Source organism: Cheilinus undulatus, linkage group 9 (genome assembly GCF_018320785.1).
Source record: "Cheilinus undulatus linkage group 9, ASM1832078v1, whole genome shotgun sequence".
Classification (NCBI taxonomy): domain Eukaryota; kingdom Metazoa; phylum Chordata; class Actinopteri; order Labriformes; family Labridae; genus Cheilinus; species Cheilinus undulatus.
Window position 1 is genome coordinate 2,629,783 of NC_054873.1, and position 27,592 is coordinate 2,657,374.

Consider the following 27,592-nt stretch of genomic DNA (forward strand, 5'->3'; position numbering starts at 1 on the left):
ATTGGAGTTATTAAAGATAATTACATAATTTAGTATATAGAAAATAATGACAGTTACATTTAAAACTTAATTTTCTTTTTTTATTGGGGTTGTGTCATTGTCACAAACAAGGCATTAATGACATAGTAAACAGTCTGACAAATGCATTATTTCCTTAAAAGTGCAAAATGAGTAATATTTTTAAAAAACTGAATTTTCAAAATAAGTCTTGTAGTATAAAATAGAGGACACAATTGATGTGTGAGGTCACATAAATGTATAATATTGGAGTTATGAAAGATTTATTACCTAATTGAATAGGGGAGACCAGGGATAGTTGTAACAGTTTTGACATTTCTGTCTGTATCTTGGAGCTCTTTTAAGTCAGTGTGTTCAAAATGTGACACAAACTAGTTACAAGTGTCTGCTATAAAATGGCATAGGTGTTACCGAATCTGCAACACAAACAGAAAATGCATGGTTTAGTCTCAAAAACAAGGAGTAAAATGTTACAATCCACCCCATTGTCTGGGTTAGTTGTAACACACTCTGGGGTGAGATGTAACATTATTAAATAAGTATTATGACAAAAATTTGATTTTGAAAGCTTTTTATTGAACACTTACATTCCTGTTTAACATAACTAGTGTGTGTGTGTGTGTGTGTGTGTGTGTGTGTGTGTGGGGGTGGGGGTGGGTGTGTGGGTGTGTGTGTGTGGGTGTGTGTGTGTGTGTGTGTGGGTGTGGGTGTGGGTGTGTGTGTGTGTGTGTGGGTGTGTGTGTGTGTGTGTGTGGGTGTGGGTGTGTGTGTAGGGGTGGGTGTGTGTGTGCGTGTGGGTGTGTTTGTGCCAAGCATGTTACTTTCTCATTAACTACTTACTTTCTCATGTAACAAAAGTCTTTGTGGATTTATTCTCCTAGAACAGGGGTGTCAAACTCGGGGGCCAAATCCGGCCCGTGGTACAAAGACTTTTCACCATTTATTGCCTTTTGCTATTAAATACCACTTGTTTCCCAATTTTTTGCCCTATTTTGCCACTCTTGCTTTTTGCCCATTTTAGACATTTTTTCACCACATTTGGACCATTTTTGACACCTTTAACTTATTTTTATTGCTACTTCAAGTCATTTTTGCCACTTTTCACCACTTAGATTGTGGCTCTTGCAAAGCTATTTTCAACAATTTGTCTCTTTGGCTGAGCAGGGTTGAGTAACACCGTCTTAAAGGTCACATATTATGCAAAAATACACTTTTTCAGGCTTTTCTAACAAAAGTATGAGTCTGTCCACACCCACCCCAAGAATCAGAAAAATCCATTCCCCCCTCTCTTTCTCCACCTTTCAGAAAATGTGTGCTGAAACAAGCTGTTTTCAGATTTTCCCCTCATGATGTCATGTGGGGAGTTAGCCCCGCCCCCAGGTTCGGTCGGCCCTCCCTGCTTGGAAGAAAATTCAACCCTCTACTCGAGGATTGGGAGAGCCACATCCATTTTCTGAAGGGGGCGGGGTCAGGGGCGGAGTCAGATAGCTCAGTAACATTTAAAGCCACAGACACAGAAACACCTTGTTCTGAGCAGGGCTGAAACAGAGGGGTTTTTAGACATGCAGAAATCCAATACTGGATGTTTTTACAGCAACAAACTTCACAGCCATGTTTTGAGGACCTCTGAGAACAATATAAACTGGTCTTAAAAAGGGTTAAATATTTGTGGTCTAGACCTGCCCGCTTTGTTTAATGTGAATAACGTCCCTGGCTTTGAAAACACTTGAAATATTTTAGGTAAACTCAACCAAAATATATTAAGACAGAAGTAGACATTTCTAAAATTTAAAAGACATTTCATGAAAAAAATCGACATTGTGGCTTTGATTTTATTATTGATAATCCTGCCACAACATAACCAAAATCAATTTTTTCCAAAACTTTATTGACAACACCTGGCTGCTTATCAGTGAGTGCAGCTGTAAGAGATCCAGTTTTTAAATGACCTTTAAATATAAATCCATTCATAAAGTATTAATGAAGCTAGATTTGAATAATCCTGAACCTTTTGCGAACACCAGTTTCTTGCATTTTTATCAAAAAAATCACCAGAAAGGGAGGGATTAAAAATAAAATTACGATCATTTATTGATTCATTCGAGCTACAGCAGGTACACTGACTGCACATTATCTTTTTTTTGTTTTATTTTTTTACAAAAACATTTTTCAATGTCTTTACAAAACAGTAATCATTTCTCTTTTTTTTACTGTAAAAGCATTTAAACAATCTGTAAACAGGAGCAGAGTCCAGATGAGGAAGAACAAACCAAAGAGCTGAAACTCTGAAGGTGCTGGCGTGCAAAAACACAAAAACATTAACGTGGACTGATAGAAGGCTCTTCATGCAGAGATCATCCAACAATATCAGCTGAAAGTAACACCAGAAAACAGTTTAAATGTAAAAACACTAAAGCAGGAATTCTACAACTAACAGTCCACTGTAAAGAATGAAAAGATGTTTGAAAACAAGACTTAGAAAATGAGCATGGTTTCATATTGCTACTGAAGTTTCTGATCGTTCTGCTAGAGTAGAACTCAACAGTGATGATACTCCGCCCCTTCAAATCCTCCGTTAAATCTTTACAAAGTCTTTGATTCTGGGTTTTAATCCTGGATCAAAGCCAACCAGATACCTGAGGCATGTCTTTAACCTGCTGCCTCATCAGCCACACCTCTATAATACACAAGTTAACATTCTGCTGCTCCAGAACAAACAAACCCCCATACAGTGTGTGTCCATGTTAACATGGCTGTAGATGGCACTTCTGCTGCTTCAGACATCCTCTAGTGCAGGGGTTCTCAACATTGGGGTCGCAAGACACTGAGATGGGGTCTCCAGGTGCCTTAAAAAAACTAAGAACATTTTGGAATTACACTGTTTCCACTTTACACCTATTTTAACACATTTTTGCAACCTAAAACCCATTTTTTTGGGGTCAAATTTAAACCCTTTCCACCACTTTTTCCCTGCCTGTTTTTGCCACTTCTAAACCAAATCTTGCAACTCTCTGCCTATTGGTGGCTCTGCTGATACATTATTGCCACTATTAACCCCTTTTAAAACCACATTTTACAATGTGATGTGCCCATTTTTGCCAGTTTCTGACTTTTTTCTGCCTCAGCTAACCCTTGTTGCAAGTTTACATCAATTTTCATCCAATTTCACTTAGTTTTCACCTATTTTTGCCACTTGAACACCATTTTAGCCACTTTTGAACCCCTTTTACCACTTAATATGCCAGTTTTTGACACTTTTATCTCATTATGGCACTTCTAACCCATTTCTGCTACTTTTAAAATCCAATTACACCACCTTTCCTACCATTTTTTGCCATTATTAACTCATTTTAGCTATTATTAATGTATCTTAATTCTGTTTTTGACAAAAGGATTTACATTTTTAAGAGGGCTACTTACTATACAAATGAATCAAAATTTGTTTCTTTGATAAGAGTGGTTATTATTCAGGTTAAATATAAAATATCACAGCTTAACTTTACAATGGACTATGACATGGATCATCAACTGGAGGCCTGAGGGCCTCCCAAAGCTTCCTGTCCGGCCCCTAGAAGATCGTTGAATTCAGAAATGGAGCAAAAGAAGATGTTGTTGTTTTAAGAGTGTCTTTTGGCTTTAAACCTCTACAGCTGTTAAATCTAACAAAAACAATATAGAAATAGTTTGAGAATAATTAAACATTTGATCTGTTTTTACAAAAAAATCCATTGTCAACCATTATAAGTTAATATTTTAAAGCCCTTTTTAAAAATGGGTTAAGACTGCTGGAAATGTTGCAAAAATAGTCAGATAAATTGTGGAAAAGGGGTTAGAGAGAGGCACAAAGGGACAAAAATTGGCAGGAAAAGTCGTGAAAATGATAAAAGTCCAAAAGTATCAAAAATGGGTTAAAAGTGGCAAAAATGGTGAAAAAAGTTATAAAAATAGGATTAGAAGAGGAAAAATTGATAAAAGAGTGGCACAAAGGGGACAAAACATGAAGGGAAAGTGGAAAAAAAGAGGTAAAATAATGGCAAGAATTGGGTTAGAGAGGCAAAAAGGGTCAAAAAGTATCAAAAAATGGGTCAAAGGGGGCAAAATATTGCAAAAATATCTTTGCAAAGTAGTGAAAAGCGGTTAAAGAGTGGCACACAGAGGTAATAATTGGCAGGAAAGTGGCTGAAAGGAGATAAAGAGTGGCAAATGGGTGAAAAGTTGCAAAACTTGGTTCAAAAGTGGCAAAAATTCTCAAATTGGGTTAAGAGTGGCAAAAAATGTTGCAGAAATGGCCAGATGAAGTAGTGGAAAAGGGGTTAAAAAGTGGCAAAGATGAGATAATATTGGTGCTAAATAACAATTTGATTTGAAAATACAACTACCAGTACAAAAATATGTTGAGTTTTGTTCATTTAGTTTATTGGCCCCCTGAGTCTCTGTCACGACTAAATCTGGCCCTTGTGCAAATGTACTTGATCACCCCTGGACTATGAGTTTGCTGGCCCCAGAGAGCCCCCCTCCCCACCCTCCCCCACACACTCATGGGCGGCCTTGTCTGACCATGACTATTCTTGAATGTTCCTGGCTGTTCAGCCACTTTCAGGTACAGTAGGGGTCCTCGGTCTCTGGCACCTTTATTTTGGGGGTCACAGGCTGGAAAGGTTGAGAACCCCTGCTCTAGAGGACGCTGCAGGAACTGCAGCTTTTTTACACTTCAACATTTGCTTTTCTGTTCAACCATGAAGGCTGTAGCTTGTTTAGGATCCATCACAACCATTTGAATGTAAGACTGAAAATTAGTTGACCCTTTAAATTAAAAAAAGGCAGTTTGAACCTCGTTGAAGCTAAAAATAACTGACTGAACAAAGAGGCAGGACAACAACTTTTTAAAAAGCAAATCATTACTGAAGTCCTTGGAGGATATGAATGCATACATTTTATTAGGGGTAGACCAACAATCGGCCTGGCTGATTATTGATGCAGATATTTGGAATTTAGCTGATTAACAGTATCAGCGTTTTATGTTCACTGATAATCTGCCAGAATCAGTTAATTCAAACGTGTGCTCCTTTGGCTCCGCTGCAGGGCGTGTCTTTCCCTCTAGTCCTGTTTCCACTCTCTACAGTCTCACCAAATGCCCCGCCCACAACACTATCTGACTGGCTCGATGTCACAACCACCAGCCAATCAGAACTGAGGCCTGGGTGGCACTGACAGCAGGGGTGTATTGCACCACTTCCTGTTTCCTGCGGTAACAGTGATCTCTGTGCTCTGTTTCTCATGTTGACAGAGCTAGTGTTGAATTATTTGTTTTCTTTTACAATAGCGTGTTGTTTTACATTAACCACATCAGTCCATGCTGTCTGTCTGGCTGTAATACTTTTAAAAGGCTGGCTCATTTATAGTGGAAAAATATTAACATGTTTATTATTTTTACAGCAGTTTTAGGGAAACTGACATTTTTTATTGTTAGGACTTAGAGCTTAGAGGACTTTTTTTTTGTTTTTTTTTTAATCTGACACCGCAGAAAAATAATGCATCAAAATCAATGTTGCTGCCAATCACTGGGAAAAAAAAACAGTGGAGCTGTGTAAACATACTGGCCTTTAAAGGGTTAAAAGCCCCAAAGATATGACTAATATTTAAAATGTATATTTCAGGCTGAAGTAGTTTTGAGAGAGTGACTTGTTTAAAGTGGGAAAAAATGATGTATATAATTTTTACAGCAGTTTTAGGGAGCAGACATTTTTTATCATTAGGGACAAATGTGTTCAGATATTTAAGGAACTCTTTATTAAAATGAGAGTGATATACTGATAAAGAAAAATGTGGATATTTAGAAAAGATGAAACTGAAATGCGCAGCAACAGACCACGTAGAAAATAAGGAACTATACTGAGTTGTGAGTGAACAGATGAAATTACATTTAATATTTTATCTAAGAGGACTCCTAACATTAGATTCATCCTCCAGGTTCCCTTACCGACCACTTTAGTGGTTCAACTGCATGTCACAAATATCTCATCACCACCATGGAAGCAACTAAAGAATTTAGGCATGTAGACAAACGGTGAAAATGATGAAGGTCAAACTGAGCGTCAGGATGGGGAGCATTTCATCAAAATGTTTGATTATAAATTTTCGTATTTTGATACTGGACTGTTTACCAGTAGCTCACTTTAACTGTAATCTCGTTCTTTCACAAACTTAAATGTTAAGGTTTATCTTAAAACCACCCATGTCAGCAGCTACTTCCTCCTGCAGGTTTAAGGATTTAGAGAAGCCACTCCTCCTCTAGAATCGCTCTCTAAGAAGAGAAACTAATGCTACATAAAGCTACAAAAACGAGACAATCACACATGCACTACACTCCTGAAATGTTAGCCCTAGCAGAGTGCATGTGTGGATGCAGGCAGTCTTCTCATACTGACTCTACGGGTGCTTTTAAACCTAACCTGTTTGCTTCAGTTAAAAACTCTAGTCTGTCCAGAGTCTATGTGGTTCGTTTGTGCCGGTGTGAAAGTCATCGATCGAACCGTGGTGTAGACCAAATATCTAGACTGAGACCGCCTGAAAAGCTAGGTCTCTGTCCGCTCTTATTCAGACACTGCTGTGGTGTGTTTGTTGTAACGTTAATGATCCTTGAGCACACCTAACTGCAGGAAGCATTAGCTTAAACCCAGCAGGACGAAGATGTTAGACACCACAATCAGACCTGAGTCAAATCAGAAATAGTTTCTGACCCTCCATCTTAAAGCTCTGACTGACTGGAGGACAGTAAGAAGCAGTGAGAAGGAAGATCTGAGGACTGCTGACTGAGATAAATGAGAGCGGGCTTCCTGTAAATGTTTTCACTGACGACACGCCTCCTTGTTGATAAGCACTCACTGATCTGATGTTAGAGCACAGCAGACTTCACTGAAACTTCAAACCAAGATCAGATCTGAGCAAACAGAAGGTAAAGCACATGCTGAGGGGGCAAAATGAACTTCTCTGGCCTCCTGATGGCCATCCTCCAGGCCCACGCCCAATCTCTCAGGCAGTATGAGCTCGTTCCTCCTCACAAATATCTCCTTTAAATCTATAACTATACTGCATAAAAATATATTTTTCCATTTTTGAAGGCTAACTGCATGGAGTGGACTAACAGCTTCTTGTCTTTAGTGATCAGTAAAGTACCCTGCAGCAGCTCGGCGTAGTAAACGTTCATTTTCATTCTCTTTTCTGGGTTTTTAAATCATCATAAAACAAAAGATTATGCGTTTTCTAACACTGTCATCAGCAGAAGACAAAGAGGAGCAGTATTAGCAGTAGTAGTTTGTAAATCTGATAACAAAGCCAGTCAGTAAAAACACCCCTCACAGGTAAAGAGAATAACACCTGTCTGTTTCTGCTCAGAGGGCGGAGTCAGGCTGTCTCTGCAGACGGCGTTCAGCTGCTGCTGCTAATGTTTCCCGCCTCAGGCTCAGAGGGTCAGAGGTCGAAGCGTCTCTGTCTGAAGAGTCCGTGTTTCCTGTGTTGGACCTGCTGCTCCTGCTCAGATAATCCCTGCAGAGGAGAGGAAAAATCAGAGAGGAATGCCCTGCATTTCAAAGCTGGCAGTTACTTCAGAGTATAAATCCACATGATTTTTCGGGCTGAACATTTTTGGGAAATAATTGAATTTTTTGCAATTTGATATGCAAGTATTCCTTAACTTTCTTTTATTCCTAAATAAGGGCTGAATAATTCTTTAAAAGTGTCTAAATTTGCAGCTTTATTTGATATCAAAGACAAACAACATTCTGCTCTGAGGAAACGACACAAAAACATTATTGCCTTTACAACATTGCTTGCACACAGAAGAATATTATTACTGGAAATCAACAAATCCACCCAACCTATCCACGTGGCTAAGTGACTTGATGAATTTTATTCGGTTAGAAAAGATAAAATATTCATTGAGAGGGAATAAGAATAAATTTCACTCAATATGGGACCCAATTTTAACATATGTGGGGGGACTGGGTGTCTTTCCTGACAGTATTTAGTTGGCTTCTCCTTTTAGGTTGTCTGCCCTCCACAAATTCCAGTCCATCTCGGCATCCCATCTTTAATTATATTCTTCCTTTTCTTTAATTTCAGTACTATTTCCTACATATTTAGTGTACTTTTTTTTGCCCTTGTATTTTCCTGTGTTAGTCTGTTTCTAAATTTGGGCCGTGGTCTGGCCTGTTTTCTCTCACATCCCACCAAATTTGCTAAAACTGTCTTTGCATGTATGCCTTCTGTGTTATGACTTGTTCTTTTAATATTTATTTATTTATTTGGCACACTTTACACTTAAAACTTACATGTACTTATATATGTCAAAACTAGGTACAGTGTATTCTCACTTGAAAAGGTTTTGTTTTTAATTTTATGGTAAACCTTATACATGGAGCTATGTGTCCTTGTTCTGGTGTGTGTGTGTGTGTGTGTGTGGGGGGGGGGGGGGGTTACTTTTGTTCAATTTAAAAAGAAAAACTGGAAATGTGTATTGTAAGCATACTGACACTCTGTGCTTGTATATCTCCAAATAAAAATGATTCTACAAAAAAAAAAAGTCTAAATCTGATGATTGTGACTCATATCGTAAATTGGATATGAATTATTGCATTGAAGGATTTTTGTCATTTTTATATTTATTAAGAAAAAAGTATAAAAATGAAGAAGGTAGGCATTATTTCTATATCCAGCTTGGATATGTCAATGATTAGCCAAAAATTGACTTTGATGCATTATTAGTTTTTGTGTAGCATCTGATTTAAAATGTACTACCCTTAAGCCATTAGGGAAAAAAACATCCACTTCCAAAAATGTAATAAAATTAGTAAACATTAATATTTTTTTCTGCTTTTTTGGGGTCAAATCTTTTGATCAACTTCAGTTCTGATCAAAACAATCAAATATTGAATAATTTTCAGGATTTTAACCCTTTAAATGCCAGTTTGATTACAGGATGTTCATATTATTTTCCAGAAAACTAATGTTGGAGGGGGTGGGGTGTGTTTTATTTAAATCAGTCCTGGGTATGGAAGTTGATGTTTTTGTCCTTAATGGCTTTAAAGGGTCGTAAATTTTAAGTTTACCCCCCAAATGGGGTCCTGACCCCAACGTTGAGAACCCCTGCTTTAAGATAATATGCTCTATTTCTCTTTTGCAGTGTTTAAATCAAAAGAAGAAAGGGTCAACTGTTTTGGGAGATAACTTTTATAACAATAGGTTAGATGGAAATTCAAGGGAATTAAAAATGTGAGCATACAGGAATCCTTATGAAAAAAGTGTTAATGAACAGAAACATAATAAAGATAAATAATAAAGCAGTCAGTGATAAAACCACTTGGACAAAATAAAAAGAAATAAAAGTTAACATCTACTCTGGTAAGACAGATGTATAAAAATGGATTCAAACCATCTGCAATAATAAAACCCCAAAAAAACCTCCATTAATGTGAAGGAAGTTTGACGGAGCAGCAGACCAACCCTGATGGATTATCTACCTGCAGGCGTTCACGTCTCTGAGAGGTGATTTTAACGACAGAATGATGCGAACTGAAGCCACCAGGAAGAAGAAGATGAATCTCCAAAGTTCTGCTGTGATTTACACTGCAGTGACTTAAAGAGCAGGTGGTTTGAAGTAAATGGGTTTAAGCGTGTGAAATCGCTTAAAAACGGAGCTGTAGTTTCACTAATGGAGTCTCAGCTCAAAGGATCATCAGCGTTCGAGATAATGAACGTCTGCTGCTGTGAACTCACGACGAGAGACGGAGATGCAACAAGTTAGAAACAGCAGGAGAGGCTTTAAAAGCAGCTCAAAGAGAAAAAAGGTTGATTTAAAACAAACCTTTGGTGTAGAGAGGAGAGATACTTCATTACTGTAACCATGCAGAGACGTCAAACAGAGCTGTGTCCTTATTCTACAGCAGAATATTCACCTCTGTTTAAATCTGCTGCTCATTAGTCAGGGCAGAGAGGATTCTGTCATATCCATGAAAAAGTAAGAATAATTTAAAGTTTACTTTTTATGGCCCCAACTTTTATTGAGGACATTCACATGCGATGATATCTTATTTAGTTGTTTTAAGAGATGTCCCCGTCATTTACCGCTAAGTGTTCGGAGGAAACTGAAGCAAAAACGATCGATGGTATCTGTAAACAATCAGGAAATCAGAAAAAACTTTCAAAAGTCCTGCAGAGCGTGAAGCAGACGGTCTGATGCTGCATGCAGCTTTTAAAATTGTTTGCAGCCTTCCATTAAAGAAAGAAAAACCCTCAATGATCACTGAAATAACTTCAGACTGACAAAAGTAATAAAAGATAAAATGAACTGAAAATTAACGAATGAAAATCAGACAATACTTCAACAGAATCATTTAAAAAACAACTCGAGAAAAGAGCATTCCCTCTTGAGAGAATGGATGACGAGTAAGAGTAAAAGAAGCTTCAGTTGTGAAACACATTCGTGGTCAAGCGTTGATGTTTCCCATACCTGCGCGCTCGCTGCAGAAGCTCCTCCTTCCTGTGCAGCAGCAGCTTCTGTCGACGCTCCGCAGACGTACAGAACTCCACATCCCCCTCCATCTCCTCCTCTTCATGCTCTTCCTCCACCTCTTCTTCCTCTTCATCTCCCTCCTCCTCTGTCTCCTCATCCTCCTCCTCTTCCTCCTCCTGTTCTGACTCACTGCTGGCCCCGCCCTCATCCTCAGGGGGAGGGGTCACCTGTATGAGCGGATGCTCTAACACCTGAGGAGAGAGGAAACTTTTTAGATCTTAACATGAATAAAACTAAGATAAAAAAGAAAAGAATAAAGATTCAAATGGATTAATAACACCGAAGAGATTATAAATCTAACCAAATGTTCATTAATGAAAACATTTACTGATATTCTCATGAGTTTGGTTTTATTTCTCTGTCCTGTATTTATGAACACAGGAACATTAAATGTTTCAGTAGACATTCAAGCATTAAACTACTTGGTGATGTGAATGAAATTTTATTTTTCAATTCACAAAGAACTATGAATTTCTCTGTCACCTTTTCTAACTGCTGACATCATTGTTTGTTCTGTTTCTGATCTGTTTTTATTCATTTGTCCGAATTTTTTTTAAGTTGTTACCAAAAAGCTTTTCCCTTTTTATTTCATCCCTTATTTCTGCCTTTGTCCCGGGTTCAGTCTTCTCTGTGGTCCTCATTTCTGGTCCGCCACCAGCGCTGATTTGAAATGTGTGCATCCGGTCTATCAAAGCGCACAAACGAGGTTGTTGATAAATGCTGCGGCTGAAAACTATTGTCGTTTAAATCAGTGGTCCTCTGCTGGTGGAGTCATGGGATCCACCATCAACTCCTCAAGGAGAGTTGTGACCCAAATGTTGGAGATTTTTTTGGTCAATCAGATATATTGATAAAAAATAGAGACAAACAAAAGGTACGCTCATGTTCAGGTCAATCTATGTGTGGAAATGAGCGTACAACAGATTTCTGCCAGATGCACATTTAATAAATGAGTAACCACCAACCAGTGGTGGAGCGGCAGTCTGGATCCGTCCCTCCAGGATGTTGTCTGTGGTGACCTCCATGGAGCGGGTGATCTCCAGGTCCTGCAGGATGAGCTGAAAGGGAACCTGAGGGAACATCTCATGGATCTGCTGGGCCTGAAACACAAGCGGGAGAGTCTCTGTAACTACACGAGGGACGGTTTACCTTCAGGACGTCACACTCTCCTCTGTCCACTCACCATGGGGTTGATCTGGGACGGGTTGGGCGGTGCAACACCCAAAAAGTTGGTGGTGGCCATGACTTCAACCGAGAAACTCGGCAACCAGCTGGCAATACGAGAACCTGAGGACACAACAAGGTAAAACCATCATTAAAAAAAAACGTATAAATAGCAAAACACCAAAAATACTTAAAATATTTCTCCATTTAAACTTTGGACTCCTCGAACATCTTTGTAGTAACAGCAGAAGGTTGCAAAGAGAATCAGGCAGCTGTTATATTCTGCATATTTACACATTTTAATGTAAACAAACCGCTAAGAAAGGCACTTTAAAAGACAGCGGCCCTCATTGATCAAACGTCCATGGAAACCAGCGCAGGTTTGGGTGTAGAAATCCTCTTAAAAAAAGGTTCATGTGACGCAGGTGTTGATAAATATGTCTGATAGATACTGCAAAGACACCTGCTGCCTTTATTGCGATCTCAGTCTCCAGGTCAAAGAAGGAAAGGAAATTAAATATCTGATGTTTTCAGCCTAAATAGGCATTAATGGAATCAGAATTGAACTCCAGCTTATATTAGAATATTTAATGCATACATCCGGGATAAATAAATTGTATTTATTATCATAATTCGGCAGCACTCTCGTGTTTTCCTGCAGAAATGTCTGTAGATTTGAGAACATCACAGACTTCACTTATCCCGTGTGAATGCACCAACACTGACATCACAGGGTAATCACAGATTAACAGAGGTCCACAGGTTATAATAGCCCCTGCAGACATTCTCCAGCACTGGTTTCCTGTCTCACCATCGAAGTGGAAGAAGTGGTTGAGCTGGTTCAGGTGTGGCCGAGCGTCGACCCCGGGGCCGGCGGCCATGTTGTCTGCGGCGCCAGCCTCCCTGTTTTCCCTCTCTGTCTGACCTTCACCACCCTCTCCGATGTTCAGAGACATCCGACACGTTGGGCACGACGTGTCCTGTTCTAACCAGGAGCGCAGGCACGAGCTGAGGAGACGAACAGAACCTCAGAGACTCAGACATGGACCAAAAATCTCATTTCTTTAAATTAGAATCATTTATTTTTGTCGGTCTCTTATTCCTAAATACATCTGAGTATTTCAGTGATTCACAAAATAAACATTTATTTTGACATTTTAAAGCCTGGCTTATTCTTCTGTGTCACATCCTCAACAGAGAAGTTTAAACCAGGCTTAAAAGTCCTGGAAAGTCCATCCACCAGTCCATCCTCTCATTATTACAGTTTCCAAAAGCATCTAGCTCATCGTAAGAGGAAGATTTAATTTCTCTTGAACATTGATGTTTTCAAACAGCAAAGTAAAAAAGCTGGTTCTGGCTTTTTCAACTCATTTTTGTCCCCATATTTCCTAGAATTCTGGTGCTTTTGCTCGCTCTTCAGTCGTTGATTTTTCCTGACCTGTGGAAGAGGTGACCGCAGGGCAGCTTCCGGGCTGAACTCATCACATCCCAGCAGATCGCACAGTCATCGTTATTGGCTGCCAGTTCATCTGCAGATGCCACAGAGAACCTAGAGAGAAGATTGAACATCAATTCATGATTATCATGCTGAGAGCAGAATTGTGGAAGAACTGCTGAAAATAGCCAATAGCACAAAAATAGCTGAAATTGCATAATAATAGAATAAAATAGCATAAAATGACACAAAGGTAGCTGAAAATGTCTTTTAGTAGCTCAAAAAAGGATAAAAATAGCTGAAAGTAGTCTAAAAAAGTTGAAAATAGCCCAAAAATAGCTGATTTTGGCCTGAAGTAGCTGAAAAATGCATTCAATGGCTGAAAAAGCATAGAAATAGCTGAGAATAGCATGAAAATAGCTATATTTTAAAAAATTATAAAAGTTAGAAATGAGAAAAGTCATAGCAGTCGAATGATGAATAAACAGAATTTTTAAACAGTTTCGATACGACAAAGAATGAAGGAGGAGATAGCCGGCACGGAAGAAGAATAATAAACCGTAAATATGCCGATGCAAATATCAATAGTGTGGATGCTCAGCATCCCCACTAACTACACAGAACTCTATGAGAAAATGCCTCTACTTATGAGTTAGTTTGTGGCCATAATCTCTAGGTGCAAATTTTCTTTTATACAGCACAATATTTATTGAGTAAATTTAGAATCAAACAGACCAGAAAGTAGGGGCCTCGTTCTACTGGTCTTTGCACCAGTGTTAGTTATTTTCTGATGTTATTTTGGTCCATAATCTGCCCAAAAATCATTCTTTCATACCTTGCACACTAAATTTGATGCATTTCATTTGTATTCACTGTGAAAAAATGTGAGTGAAGATGATTCTGCACCTCTTTCACTCCTTAAAAAAAACACTCTGGGTCCATCTATCCTGACAGAGCTTCTTAACTCAGTCTCTGTTACTCTTGTATGGTTGATTTGCACATACAACACAGGCAAATCCCCATGTTTAAAGTGAGGTTTCAGAGTGAAGGAGAGAGACAGGAGGGAGGGGGGCATGTGAGAGGTGTGAAAAATGCAAAAAACTGAACCTGTTTAGAAAAATAAGGACAGAAGACAGTGTTAGCATCAGTGGGAAAACATGATTAACACAAATGAGATTGTCTTTTTTCATGTGGGAAAATCACAGGTGAAAAAAAAAAAAACAGACCCAGTGAGGAAACTGAATCGGTCACTGCTGTGACACTGACCTGGTCTCCATGTTCCGGAGGACTCTAAGGTAGTTTTGGTGTCGTCGTATTCTCTTCTGAACCTCCTGAACAAGGAAACGAAGCTGCATGAAGATCACCAGACTGGCCATGGAGAGCCAGATGTTACTGAAGAGCTGAGAGAGAATAAAGGAGGGAAACTGCATGACATAACGACATCATTAACTAATAAGAAGACAATGAAACAGGCTTTCAACCAGAATCATGTCTGATGTCAATCTCAAAATCAACAATGCATGTTTGGATAAAAAATTAAGTCATTTTCAATCACTTATCAGTCAAACCGATGAAACTCACACAACAAAAACTGATCAAAAAATTTAAATTAGGGAATGAAAACTAACTTAAGATAACAATCGAGCGCAATTCTGCTTTGACTGAGGAGACAGGTGGGGCTAGAATATTTTATTTTGAACGGACCAGCATGTGGATGTGATGCAGCAGGTCGAGGCCTAACAGCAGCAGCTCCATCAGCAGGTCGGTGTAGTAAACGTAGGAGGATTTATTATCCCAGCTGCTCTCCTGGTTCACGTCCCACAGGTGGATCGAATACCTGCAGATAAAGATGTCAGAGGCTGTCACATTAACAGCTTCTGGTAAATCTACAAACAGGACATGATGTAAATCTTTACTCACCGAAACATGACGTGTGTGGTTCTGACGGTCACCAGCATACACTGAAACATAACCAGCACATCAGAGTAGATCAGTATTACTCAACCCTGCTCAATCAAAGAGTCAAATTGTTAAAAAATTTGCAAGACCCACAATCTAAAAGGTGAAAAGTGGCAATTAAAGTAAGTTAAAGGTGGCAAAATGGGCTAAAAGCAGCAAACACTGGGAGAAAAGTGGCAAAAAGGGCAGAATATGACAAAATGGGTGGGAAGTGACCAAAAAACAAGCTAAAGCTGGCAACAAATGGTCAACAAGTGGCAAAAATCTGAAAAAAGGAAGGAAAATGGGGAAAAAAATGAAAAAAAGGTGAGAAAACGGGCAAAAAGTGGCATTTAATTTCAAAAGGCAGGTCAAATGGGAGAAAAGTGGCAAAAATAGGCAAAAAGGGGCAAACACTGAGGGCGAGAATGGCAAAAAAGGGCAGAAAGTGAAAAAAATGGGAGAGAAATGGCAACAAAATGAGTTCAGGTGGCAAAAATGGTCCAAAAGTAGCAAGAATGTGGCAAAAAATGAGTGAAAAGTGACTAAAATGGGTAAAATCTGGAAAAAGGGTGGAAACAACTGGAATTTGGTGGAATTTAACTGCAAAGGGCAACTTAATGAGTGAGAAGTGACAAAAATAGGCCCAAAGCGGACAAAAAATTGCAAAAAGCAGGGGCAAAAATGGGCTAAAAGCGGCAAACACTGGGAGAAAAGTGGAAAAAGGCCAGAATGTGGCAAATGACCAAAAAATAAGCCAAAGCTGGCAAAAAATGGTCAACAAGTGGCAAAAATTTGACCAGAAGTGGAAAAATGGGCAAAAATTTGAAAAAAAGAAACAATAGGCAAAAAGAGGCATTAAATTGTAAAAGGCAGCTTAAATGGGCGAGAAGTGGCAAAAGGGGGCAAACACTGAGGGAAAAGTGGCAAAAAAAGGGCAGAAAGTGGTAAAAACGGGAGAGAAATGGCAAAAAAACGAGTTACAGGTGGCACAAATGGTCAGAAAGTAGCAAAAACATGGCAAAAAATGAGTGAAAAGGTGGAAAAATTGGAGTTTGGTGGAATATAACTGTAAAGGGCAACTTAATGAGTGAGAAGTGGCAAAAATAGGCCAAAGTGGGCAAAAAATTTCAAAAAGCAGGATAAAAGTGACAAAAAAGAGTGGCAAAAATGGGCTAAATGCAGCAAACACTGGGAGAACAGTGGCAAAAATGGGTGAGATGTGGTTAAAAAAAATGAGTTGAAAGAGACTTAAATGGGCAAAAATCAGCAACTAGATGGGAAAATGGGCAAAATGCTTCAAAGAGTGGCAAAATGGGAAATGAGTGGCATTTAATTGCAAAAGGCAGCTTAAATGGGTGAGAAGTGGCAAAAAAGGGGGCAAAAGATTGCAAAAACGTGTCAAAAAGAAGTTTCAAAAATATGAATAATGTTTCAAATGAAGACATAAAAGAGTCATCAATTACAACTAAAGAGCTTCATGTTGAGTATCACTGGAGTAGATGAAACCTCACTCATTAACACTTCAAAAGCTTCAGATCCAATCAGACACATTTCCTGTTCTCTTTGGGTTCTGCATGTTTAAAATAATGGTATCTACGAAATGTAAGAGCATGTCTGAAACAGACCGATCCCCACCTCAGCAGCCATGAAGGCTGTTGTGTGTCGCCCCTGACTGCGAGCCAGTCGGCTGCAGAGAGTCGCCAAACCACCGCAGCACAACAGCAGCACCACCAGCAGCAGAATGACCCGAGCGTGGCTGGACAGGGGCGTGGTCGGGGAGAAGGACAGCTGCAGGGAAACATGCATGAACAAAATCAAGAAGGCTGACCTCTGCATGATCTTTCTAGTAAGGATGTTTTCATTTCTATTACTCAAATTTACAACCAGACACCATGATGTGTTTTGAAATAAGTCCTTAAATATAAGCACTATCATATCATAATAATTGTTTCTTATTAACGTTACGTATTCAAAGCGGTCCTTGCAGAGCTGCACCAGGAGATGGAGGAAGACGAGGACGGCGAACCAGAGCCACCACATCACCACCTCATCCACCGTCTGGACGTTCAGAACGCCGAAGACAAAGATGAACTTGTAGAAGATGAAGTTCCAGAACTTGTCCTTTAAATGCTGCAGAGGAAAAGACAAAAAAGACAGAATGAGGAAGATTTTCTACCTCTGATTCTTGAACAAAAATTTCCATCTGAGTGAGCTGACGTACAGTCACGTGCACAAGTTTTAGGCGTGCAGGGCACTGTGCAGCCGAAGTCAAGTTTGGCAGCATTTTGTTGGTGCCTTTTCACCCCTCGAGACAATTAATCACAAATTAGATTACATCGCAATACGGCCTGCGGCAATTTACAAATCGCAGAAGTTGCAATATTTCTTTAACTTAGAACGTGTCAAAATATCAGTTTAATACATTCATTTTTTTTCAGCAGCGTTTTTATGCAGAGAATGGTTCACAAAAATTCTCCTTTTTGTGTTTTTTTTTTTTTTACATTTTTCTTAGTCAAATAAGAGAAAAATAATGATCTCCTTCAATAAAGCAACTGATAACAAATTAGCAACATGAGCAAAAATAACTGCAATAATTTTTTTAATCGTTCTGCCCTAGTTCATTCATTCTAATATTGATGAAGTTTAGCATTAGCTCACAGAAATCATACACCCAGCCACAATCAGCTGATGGCCAACTGATCCCAATTATTCCCTTCCAGCTCCCACAGCCAATCACGGCTCTTTCTCTGAACACAGCAGTGTATTTGAATATGACGTAGTTCTCACTAATCTCTGCTGGCATTAATGTTGATCCACCACGCTGCTGCTGGCAAAGCTTCGCCTCCTCCACCCCAGCTGCCTCCTTCATAGCTTAAAGCTCATTGCACCTTCATATTTGTGCTACTATGGATTAAGTGCTTCAAAATAATTTCATTGTTTTCAGTATTCATTGTCTGGAACCTAATAATAATCGCATGTTAAATGGCAATCACAATATTGGAAAAAAAAATGCAGTTAGATTACTTTTGCAAATCATTCAGCCCTAACCGAGACTGCCGTTAGTTTTCAGGCCCAGACAGGACCCTGGACCAGTGATACGCAACACGTGGCTCTTTTATGTCTTAATCTGAAATATTATTCCCCAGAAAACCTTAAAAAGTAAAATCTTTCCTCAGAAATCATCAAGCAAGTAGCTTTAATCATTTGTTTCCCACACTTACACAGTAGGCTTTAATTGTCAAACTTCTTTGTCAACCTCTATTTTTGTCTGTATATTTCCATTGCCCTAATTTGCAATTTCTTGCTACTTTGCTACTTACTACTACTTTAATTCAATTTTTAATGCTTTTAGCCCATTTTTAAGACTTTTATCCAGCTTTTTGCAATTTTTTGTGACTTTTTTCACCTTTTTTGACAGTTTTCGTCCATTTAAGCTGCTTCTTGCAATTAGATGCCACTAATTTCCCATTTTGCCACTCTTTGATGCTTTTTGCAGATTTTCACCACCCTTTGTTCTGATTTTTGCACATTTGAGTCACTTTCCACTCATTTCCTGACACGTTTTTTCCACTTTTGGACCATTTTTGTCACCTGTAACTCATTTTTTGCCACTTTTCACCCATTTTTGCCACTTCTTTTAGTCACTTTTCCCCCCTTTAGACACTTTCATCCTGCTTTTGTGCGATTTTTTTGCCCATTTTTGTCACTTCTTGCCGACTTAAGCTGCCTTTTGTAATTAAATGCCACTTTTTGCCTGTTTTCTCACCTTTTTTTCAGATTTTTGCCCATTTCCCCACCTTTTTTCAGATTTTTGCAAATATAAGTCACTTTTCACTCATTTCATAACATGTTTTTGCCACTGTAGGACCATTTTGCTATCTGTAACTTAATTTTTGCCACTTTTCGCCGATTTTTGCCACTTCTTTTTGTCCCATTTCTCCCGTTTTAGACACTTTTATCCTGCTTTTTCCATTTTTTGCCCCGTTTTGCCACTTCTCGCCCACTTGAGCTGCCTTTTGCAATTAAATGCCACTTTTGCCCATTTTTCCCACCTTTTTTCAGATTTTTGCCAGTTTAAGGTCACTTTTCACTCAATTTTTTTGCAACGTTTTTGCAACTTTTAACTCATTATTTGGTCAATCCCACCAGTTTTTGCCACTTTTCTCCCAGTGTTTTCTCCCAGTGCCATGTTTTTGACCATTTTTGCCACCTTTAACTTACCCTGAGGTTGTCAACATTACATTTGCACATATCAATCATGATATAACAGTTATAAATAATTCATACAATGTTTTGGGGGTAAAAGGATTTATGTTTACAGCTACTTTGGATTTACAACAAAAAAATATACATAATTTATGTTAAATTTGGGCACAAAGTATCACAGGTTTTTTGTGTCAGTCCTGGGGAGACCCACATTTTCTTAGATGCACATAGGGGGGTCTTAAAGGAAAAGAAAGGTTGGGAAGCACTGCCCTAGACCATGCTTACTCTGCTGTAAAGGTGTGGACTTTATTTTTTTCAACAACAGTAATGCCATTAAACCCCTTACATCAAACTCACTTTTTGGTCCACACATGCCTAAAAGTTCTGCACTGAAAAGTTTTTTTTTTTCTTAAAAAAAAAAAAAAAAACTACAATCATGTTTGCAAAGTGAAACACAGAGCTGTATGTGACATCAGCATGAGAAATCAAACACCAACCTGTTTCTCACTGACACGAAGCGGCCCGAAAACAACACTCTGGATTAGTTTGGCGATTAGCAGGAGGATGCAGCAGGCCGTGTTCACCATCACCTGCACAGGAAGAGAGAGAGACAGGAATACGTCAGCTGCTACAATGATCTCACAGTGCTGTGTTTACTTAGGAAAATGTGTCAGGACCATCAGAAATGATCAGAGGACGGCTGAGAAGAGCTGCAGCTGTGTGAACTGGGCTGTCACAACTCAAATCAGGCTGGCTGATGGTGTTATCTGGGGATGCACAGATACCAGTACCAGTAATACCACACTGCAGATGAAGTACTCAGTATCAAGCATGATGCTAGCCTCTCATTATGCGAGGATTGGTCAAATTTGGAGCCATGTCTGCCATAGGGTTACGTGACCATTTAAAAGGTTGAATCAGCACTGATATACATGGGAAGTCTGCTTTAGGAGCTGATACACAAACTTACAGGAGCACATGAGAGCTGACAGCTGCTCTATCAACAGTACCCTTACCCAAACAAAGACACTGTCAGTCAGCAGGTACATCAGGACCTCGGCAGCCGCATCTCCGTACCCTCCGTCTCTGATGTACCGGGAGATCCTGGAGCTCTGGGCCGGCTCATCGAGGCTCTCCTCCGGGCTGGACTGAGGCCGGGAGTCGGAGGAGCAAACAGTCAAGATGGTCCCGACCAGCAAGGCAGCACTGAGAGCCGTGTACGTCTGTAGACTGGGCCAGGGAAACCGCTCCAGGAACACGAAAGGCATGACGGTAGAGGAGTAGTCCTGCTAATACTGAACACTGGGGTTTACACTGTTACGTAACAACAAAAACGGTCTGTTTACTCTGATTACGGGGCATATTTTCATTCTGTCAGCCTCGGCAGGGGCTATTATTATCCCCCTTTAAAGTTTAGTCACATAAATCTATAGTATGTGGACCAGTTTCCCTCCTCACCATCCTGATCAGTGGTTCCTACTCAGCTGTAAACACTCAGAGCAACCGTTACTCCCAAAAATAACGTCTTTTAAAAAAATCACCGTTCCTCCGATTAATCCCGGAAAAGACGAGCTGCTGTGGCTGGAAAAGAAGGGGGGCACTATTTTTTTAATCTTACCAACGTCCTGTTATTCAAATTATATTAATCTATCTAAAGCCCCACTGTAAAGAAAACGTCCTGCTAGCTTGTCCGTGTTTGACACATCCAGAGCGTCACGTACCGGAAGTACAACCGAAAAGGATTCCGGGTGATTTGTTTCGTTGTTCGTTTATTTATTTTTTTATTTGTATTAATGAGCTTGTTTATAAAAGATAAATCACTTAAAAAATTAAAGAGGGAAATTTAGGTAAACATAAATAACGAAGGAAAAAGGAATTGATTTAAATACTACTTCTACTTCCAGTAATTCCACTAGCCTACTCCTACTATTACTACTACTAATAATAATAATAATAATGATAATTAATAATAATTATAATTATAATAACAATAATAATGAAAATGATAGTATTTATAATATTAATATAAAATCTGATTTTTATCTTGTGTTTTTGTATGATTATTAATATTTCGAAATATACATGCACAAAGTACGGTGGCCCCGAAGGCCAACAGGAATAATGCTTAAAAAGTATAAAATAAAATTCACATAACAAAAATACATTTCTCAATACACAAAGATATTTCAGAAAACACACACAAAAAAAATCACTAAACACAAAAATATTTCACACAAAAAAATTCACATACAGTTGAAACCAGAAGTTTACATACACTATATAAAAAGGCACATAAACTTTTTTTTTCCTCACCGTCTGACATTGAATCAGATGAAACTTTTCCTGTTTTTTAGTTAATTAGGATTACCAAAATTATTTCTATTTGCTAAATGCCAGAATAATGAGAGAGATCATTTTTTAGACAATTTTTTATTATTTTCTTGAGAGTCAGAAGTTTACATACACGAAGATAAATTTAAGATAAATTTTTTTCACAATACACAAATATGAAAGAAATATTTTTGTGTTTTGTGATTTTTTTTTTTTTTTTTTTGTGAAATGACTTTTGCACTTTCGAAATATTAATCCTGTTGGCCTTCAGGGCCACCATACACAAAGTGACAATATGCGTATATTATCAACCTTTCCTCCCTTTTATAAATGTAGAAAACATGAAATAAAATAAAATCCCCTCCCAGCCAGAATTAAAGACACATTCCTCTATGTGTAAATTGGCGCTCAAAGTAAAAAGGCATTTCCGGTAAGGTTCGACAGTGTCTTGCTTTGACTTCTCTAAGTACAAAAGTTTGTATGTTATCATAAAAAATTTTTGAAAAATAAAACTTGTTATAATAAAGAAGAGGGTACTAGGAAAATTACTAAAAAAAACAATCAAAGGAAATCTACATCAATGAGCATCAATTTGATTCCTTGACCTTAAGTGACTGCTTGTTCTAGTTTCCTCCAGCTGGCGGTAATGTTTTTGTGACGGACCCATGCTCCTGCCATCATTTCCGCTCGATGTTGTCAACATGTGAGAGATGGCTTCACGGGTCCAGGAGGTAACCCTGCTCGGTGTCTGTGATGGAGACCTGGACTCTAACCGGTACCAGACCTCATACCTGACTAATAAAGTGGGGGGCCATCCGGACGTGTTCCCGGGCTTCTGTCCTCTCTCTCCCCGCTGTTCTCGCTGCGGAGCTCCGTTAGCTCTCGTGGTCCAGGTGTACTGCCCCCTCGAGGCCTCCCCCTACCACAGAAACCTCCACCTGTTCGCGTGCCCAGGTGAGGAGTGTAGCGGCAGGTCGGAGAGCTGGAGGGTGGTCCGCTCTCAGTGTTTAGAGGAGGAGACAGCGAGGACACCCAGCAGGTCTGTCCCCGTTCAGGAGGCTCCTCTGGCGGCCACAGACTGGTGTGACTCCGCGGATGACTGGGGGATGGAGGGAGAGGAGGGCTGGGGAGGAGGAGGTGAGAAGAAGGAGGAGGAGGAGGAGGAGGCAGCTCCTGAGGCTGAGGGTAAATATGTTCAACAGAATATCCTCCTTATACCCTCTAAACCACTGATCATCAACTGGCGGCCCGGGGGCCAAATCAGGCCCCCCAAAACTTCCTGTCTGGACCCCGGAAGATCATTAAATTCAGAAAAGCAGGAAAAGAAGATGTTGTGGTTTTAAGAGTATCTTTTGGCTTTAAATGTCTGCAGCTGTTAAATCCACCCCTAAAGCAATTCATATTCAAATCGTTTTAGAATGACTTCACATTTGATCTGTTTTTACATTCACTTGTCAGCAATTATTAGTAAGTTAAATATTAAAAAATGTGTTAAAACTGGCAAAAATGGCCAGATGAATTGGTGAAAAGGGGTTAGAGAGTGGCACAAAGGGACAAAAACTTGCAGGATAGGTGGTGAGAGGAGGTTAAAATGTGGTAAACCATTAGTATTAAAGGAAATAGGGTAAAAAGTATATCAAAAATGGGTGAAAAGTGGCAAAAATTGTGACAAAAGTAATAAAAAGTGGCAAAAATAGACAAAAAGGTGCAAAAATAGAAAAAAGAAGGGATAAGAGAGGCAAGGAAAGTGGTTTAAAGGAGTTCAAGAATGGCAAAAACTTGGGTTAAAGAGGCAAACATGGTCAAAAAGTATCAAAAATGGGTTTGAAGTGGCAAAATGGTGCAAAAGTAGCCAATGGCAAAGTAGTGAAAAGGCAGTAAAGTGGGTTAAAGAGTGATAAAATAGCAAAAAGTGCCAAAAATTGGTTAAAATTGGCAAAAAGGTGACAAAAATAGCCAATGGCAAAGTAGTGAAACTGCAGGAAAGTGCGTTTTAAGAGTGATAAAATGGCAAACATGGGTTAAACGTGGCACAAAATGTTGCAGAAATGGCAGAAAGAAGCAGTGAAGTAGTGAAAAGTGTTAAACATGAGTTCACATTGGTGCTGAATCATAATTGTTGAGGGCCAACACTGGGATTTTCAGGAGCCCAGCCAATTCTGTGGGCATGCCTGTCTCCTCGTGGTCTATGGCATGATATATTGGGATAGATCTCACTGGTAATGCCTAAAAATGTCCTGCGTTTTGAAAGAAAATACAAATACTAATAAGATAATATGTTAACCAGAACAAAATATTGATTTAATTTTTCTTTATTTTGAAGTCTGGCTCCCAGAGACTCTGTCAAGAATAAATCTGGCCCTTGTGCAGATGTACTTGATGACCCCTGCTCTTAATATTAAACATGGTTTATGTTGTAATTATGCCATACTAAGAACCATTGCTTTAAAATTTCAACATCTATGTCAGAAGACAGGTGGTTAGGAGAGGAGTTGATCTATCAGAATCTGAAGGAAAATTCTCAGGCAGGTTGTCAGGCAGGCCAATAACTATAACTAGTTTTCCTTCAGGAATTAAACCCAAAACCTAAAATAAATTTGATCCTTTTCAGTCAGATGAACTTTTTTAAATTTTATTTTGAATTTTGTTTTAATTTTGTCCTCCCAGCACCCTGTGACACTGACGTCAGCACCCAGCTTCAGGATCTCAGTCTGAGTGAACATCTGGAGGATGCTCCCATCTTCCGCCCGTTCTTCATCAGCGTGGTGGAGGAGTCAGATCTGTACGGAGAGGAAGATGACCTTCATCACGCCCAGCAGCTGCTGAGGGAGTATGAGAAGAGAGAGGGAGTCGCAGTGGGAGAGCTGGACGGCGACGGCGGAGGAGGAGAAGGAGGGGGGGAGAAGTACGAGAAGACGAGGGCTCGCCACGGAGACACCGTCTTCTCCAGGTTCATGAAGAAGATCTCGGTGTGCCCTGAGCAGATCCTGCGGTACTGTCGAGGAGGGAAACCGCTCTTCATCTCTGAGCCGCCACCCAACACGGCTCAGATGGTTTCAGCGTGCGGCTCCTGTGGAGGGTCGAGGACGTTTGAGATGCAGCTGATGCCGGCTCTGGTCAGTCTCCTGCAGAGGAAGGATGGAGGTGCGGAGGCAGAGCTGGAGTTTGGGACGGTGCTGGTTTATACCTGCACGAAGAGCTGCTGGACGGCCGGGTCGAAAACAGCTGTGGACGAGTTCTGCTTGGTTCAGTCAGACCCTGACCAGCAGCTCTTTAAATAAACTAACACGTTAGAGGATCTGTATCAGAACTTACCTGTTTGATTTGAAATGGTTACGATGACTCACTTTTTACAAACCAAAGAAACTGTCTGAAGGCTTACCTTAAGTATTAGAATTGACTTCACTCGCAATCCAGTTCCTCTTCCATCAAGAATGATTAATATTTGAAGCAAGAAATGTGGGAAACCTTTTATAAAGTACAAAAACAGAAATTCAGAGACTTTTAACAGCAGTGGAAAGGAAATAAAACCTATTTATAGACTGCATGAACAGAGATTTGTTTGTTTAGGGTATTCAGATGTCAAGTGGTTCTCCTTACTGCTCTGTGTGGATGCACTTTAGTGTGCACAGAAAATGGGCTGATATCTGATAGCTCAGACTGCATATTGAGGTGGTCTGAGATGTCTGGATTGGATGTTGGCATTAAAAAATGCACTGTCAGCTAACGTGATCTGCATTTTTCCACCAGTAAATAAATAAAACATGGCTTTATGTAAGTCCATCCAGCCTCACTCGGAGTGATTGGGATTCCAGGTCTTCTCAGAGAACATTTGTGGGAATTTTCCAATCATGACTTTTGGCCGTGCTGATTTGCTTTTCCTCCACCAGTTTCACAGCACCTAGAATGCTCCTGCTTTGGAGCAGGGCCCCAGCCCGCCGTGGTGTTGTCACAGTGGTCTATCATCATTTGGCGGATGTCTTGCAGACGCATTCAAGTAGCAACCACTGCACCAAACTTTGAAATACCTCAGGACAACAGAACAGACTGGCACGATGTGATTGGTCAGCTAAACCAAACAGAACTTTTCTGGTGGGACGCTGCTTCTTCAGCTCTAGACGCTCCCTCAAACAGGTAGCTTGGTTGTGGTGGAAAAGCAAATCCTGTGCCATACCGAGTCAAACCAATTAGAGCGGGGTCGCTCACTGTAAAAGCTGTCTCAAACTACACTAATACAGCCAGAATTATGCCCGACTGCAACGTTGCAGCTCATGGTCAAACTGTTGGGTCCAATTTTGAGTGTAAGGAATAACAAATGGTCCTGGGGTGTGTCATAATTAACAATGCATCCAAGACGTTTAATGACCCCGACTCTAAAAGACTAGCATGTCAGAAATGTTCTTACATCTCTGCATCATCATTTACCAGAATCCCTACTTTTTAATAATGTTGCAAAGCAGACAAATTCGCCCATTTCTGTGTTTCTAACTGGTGAATCCATCTTGCAAAGCTCCCATCTGAACCGTTTGGGCCTGGTTAGAAAGTGACAGGACCAATCAGCGACGAGGGGCAGTACTTTCAGGCGCGGCGGAGTCATGATGCAAGCAAGCAGCGAGAAGCAGCCGGTGTAGTTATGGTGGAAGATATTAGCGCGGATGCTGCTAAAGTGCCAGTTTTATCAGAACTTGACGACATTTCTTCGTTAAAAGAAGCAGTGAGTTGTTTTCTTTTCAAAAACAACAAAAGTCATGTACTGACATGTCTACAGTCGCCATGGTTCACGTTATGTTCTCTATGGTGTTTACTCCTCTGTAGCGGCTACGTCATGTGTTTTGTTGCTCTGATTGGCCCGTAAAGATGTGACAGACAGAATGCTCATCCAATCACCCTCCAAGTTTTTTTCAAAGGCTCTGCCCTTTCCCAAACACTGTCAATGGAAGGTTTACCAGATGGATGTGTGGAACACATCCATCTGGCCTGTCAGGTTAACTTTTTCTCCCTCCAAAGAACTAATGTGTACTATTTATTTTATTGTATTTACATTTTCACATGCATACCTCAAGTTCTATCTGAAGGAGAGAGTCAATATTGTCCTCCTCTTTTACACCCATAATTGTTATCCATAATCTAATCCATAATTGTTTGTTATTGTGTCTCACACACCGTCATGGAGAAAATACGACAAAATTTGCATAGTCTGACGTGGTGCCGTCTAAAATCGTGTACTCTTAGCTGGCCTTGATGGAAAAAGCCCCATCGGAATTAAACACAGTAATACGAGTCAGTCTTTAGGCTGTAGCTCTCATTACCTTCGCCAAGGAGGTTATGTGATCGGCAGGGTTTGTTAGTTTGTTAGCAACATAACTCAGAAAGTTATGGACGGATTTTGATGAAACTTTCAGGAAATGTCAGAAATGGCAAAAAGGAAGAACTGATATCTGGATCACCATCTGGATCCAGGAATTTCTGAAAGGATTCTGTTCTACTGGGAGATAGGGCTAATGGTGGAGGTCTGCACTCCCCGCATGCTTTTCTAGTTTTGTACTGGTTTTTGCTTTTTAAAACCTCTTTAAACAACAAAAATGGAAGAAAGGGAAACAGCTCTCAATTAAGAGCTGTCTCCCACTGATCACTAGGGCTGCAACGATTAGTCGCCATAATCGAATATGTCGACTATAAAAATTAGTCGACACAGAAATTCAAGTGTCAACTAATCGTATTATTGTTTTGGATATTGGTAAAATCAAATACCGGCCAGTAAAAACTCATCTGTACTTGCAGTTCGCTACTCAAAGAAGAGAGCCAGCCTCACACCAGAACATGCTGACATGTTGGTCCTTCACTGCAATTTAAAGAAATTCTAATCTATTGTTCAGTCACTTGGGCTGGAAGTTTGATTTGTTTACATCAAGCTTTATTTGTACTTT

At 39.7% G+C, this 27,592-nt stretch overlaps 2 protein-coding genes across 3 annotated transcripts; one reads left to right on the forward strand and one right to left on the reverse strand.

The window, feature by feature from the left end:
* Positions 1-5,647: 5,647 nt before the first annotated feature.
* Positions 5,648-21,043, reverse strand: LOC121515438 (E3 ubiquitin-protein ligase AMFR-like). Its single transcript, XM_041796207.1, has 13 exons — positions 20,351-21,043; positions 19,832-19,924; positions 17,094-17,258; positions 16,764-16,916; positions 15,108-15,148; positions 14,892-15,024; positions 14,454-14,587; positions 13,191-13,301; positions 12,564-12,760; positions 11,772-11,875; positions 11,554-11,688; positions 10,526-10,779; positions 5,648-7,563 (listed from the first exon to the last, which is right to left on the reverse strand). The coding sequence occupies exons 1-13, from the start codon at positions 20,600-20,602 to the stop codon at positions 7,410-7,412; spliced, it is 1,926 nt and encodes a 641-aa protein (XP_041652141.1). The 5' UTR covers positions 20,603-21,043; the 3' UTR covers positions 5,648-7,409.
* A 1,234-nt stretch (positions 21,044-22,277) lies between these two features.
* pdcd2l (programmed cell death 2-like) lies at positions 22,278-27,013 on the forward strand. 2 transcript variants are annotated; one of them, XM_041794805.1, is made up of 2 exons: positions 22,278-22,850; positions 24,333-27,013. In XM_041794805.1, exons 1-2 carry the CDS (start codon positions 22,376-22,378, stop codon positions 24,944-24,946), a joined length of 1,089 nt encoding a protein of 362 aa, XP_041650739.1. In that variant the 5' UTR covers positions 22,278-22,375; the 3' UTR covers positions 24,947-27,013. The 2 variants fall into 2 exon arrangements, with proteins under 2 accessions (XP_041650739.1, XP_041650740.1); XM_041794806.1 differs by having other exon boundaries at positions 22,278-22,802.
* The last annotated feature ends 579 nt before the right edge of the window (positions 27,014-27,592 follow it).

Coding starts and splice junctions, on each gene's coding strand:
- pdcd2l (XM_041794805.1), top strand. CDS start 22,376: ATGGCTTCACGGGTCCAGGAGGTAACCCTGCTCGGTGTCTGTGATGGA. Junction 22,851..24,332: donor GGCAGCTCCTGAGGCTGAGG/GTAAATATGTTC, acceptor TTGTCCTCCCAG/CACCCTGTGACACTGACGTC.
- LOC121515438 (XM_041796207.1), bottom strand. CDS start 20,602: ATGCCTTTCGTGTTCCTGGAGCGGTTTCCCTGGCCCAGTCTACAGACG. Junction 14,588..14,891: donor TGCATCACATCCACATGCTG/GTCCGTTCAAAA, acceptor ATTCTCTCTCAG/CTCTTCAGTAACATCTGGCT. Junction 10,780..11,553: donor AGACTGCCGCTCCACCACTG/GTTGGTGGTTAC, acceptor CTCTCTCCTCAG/GTGTTAGAGCATCCGCTCAT.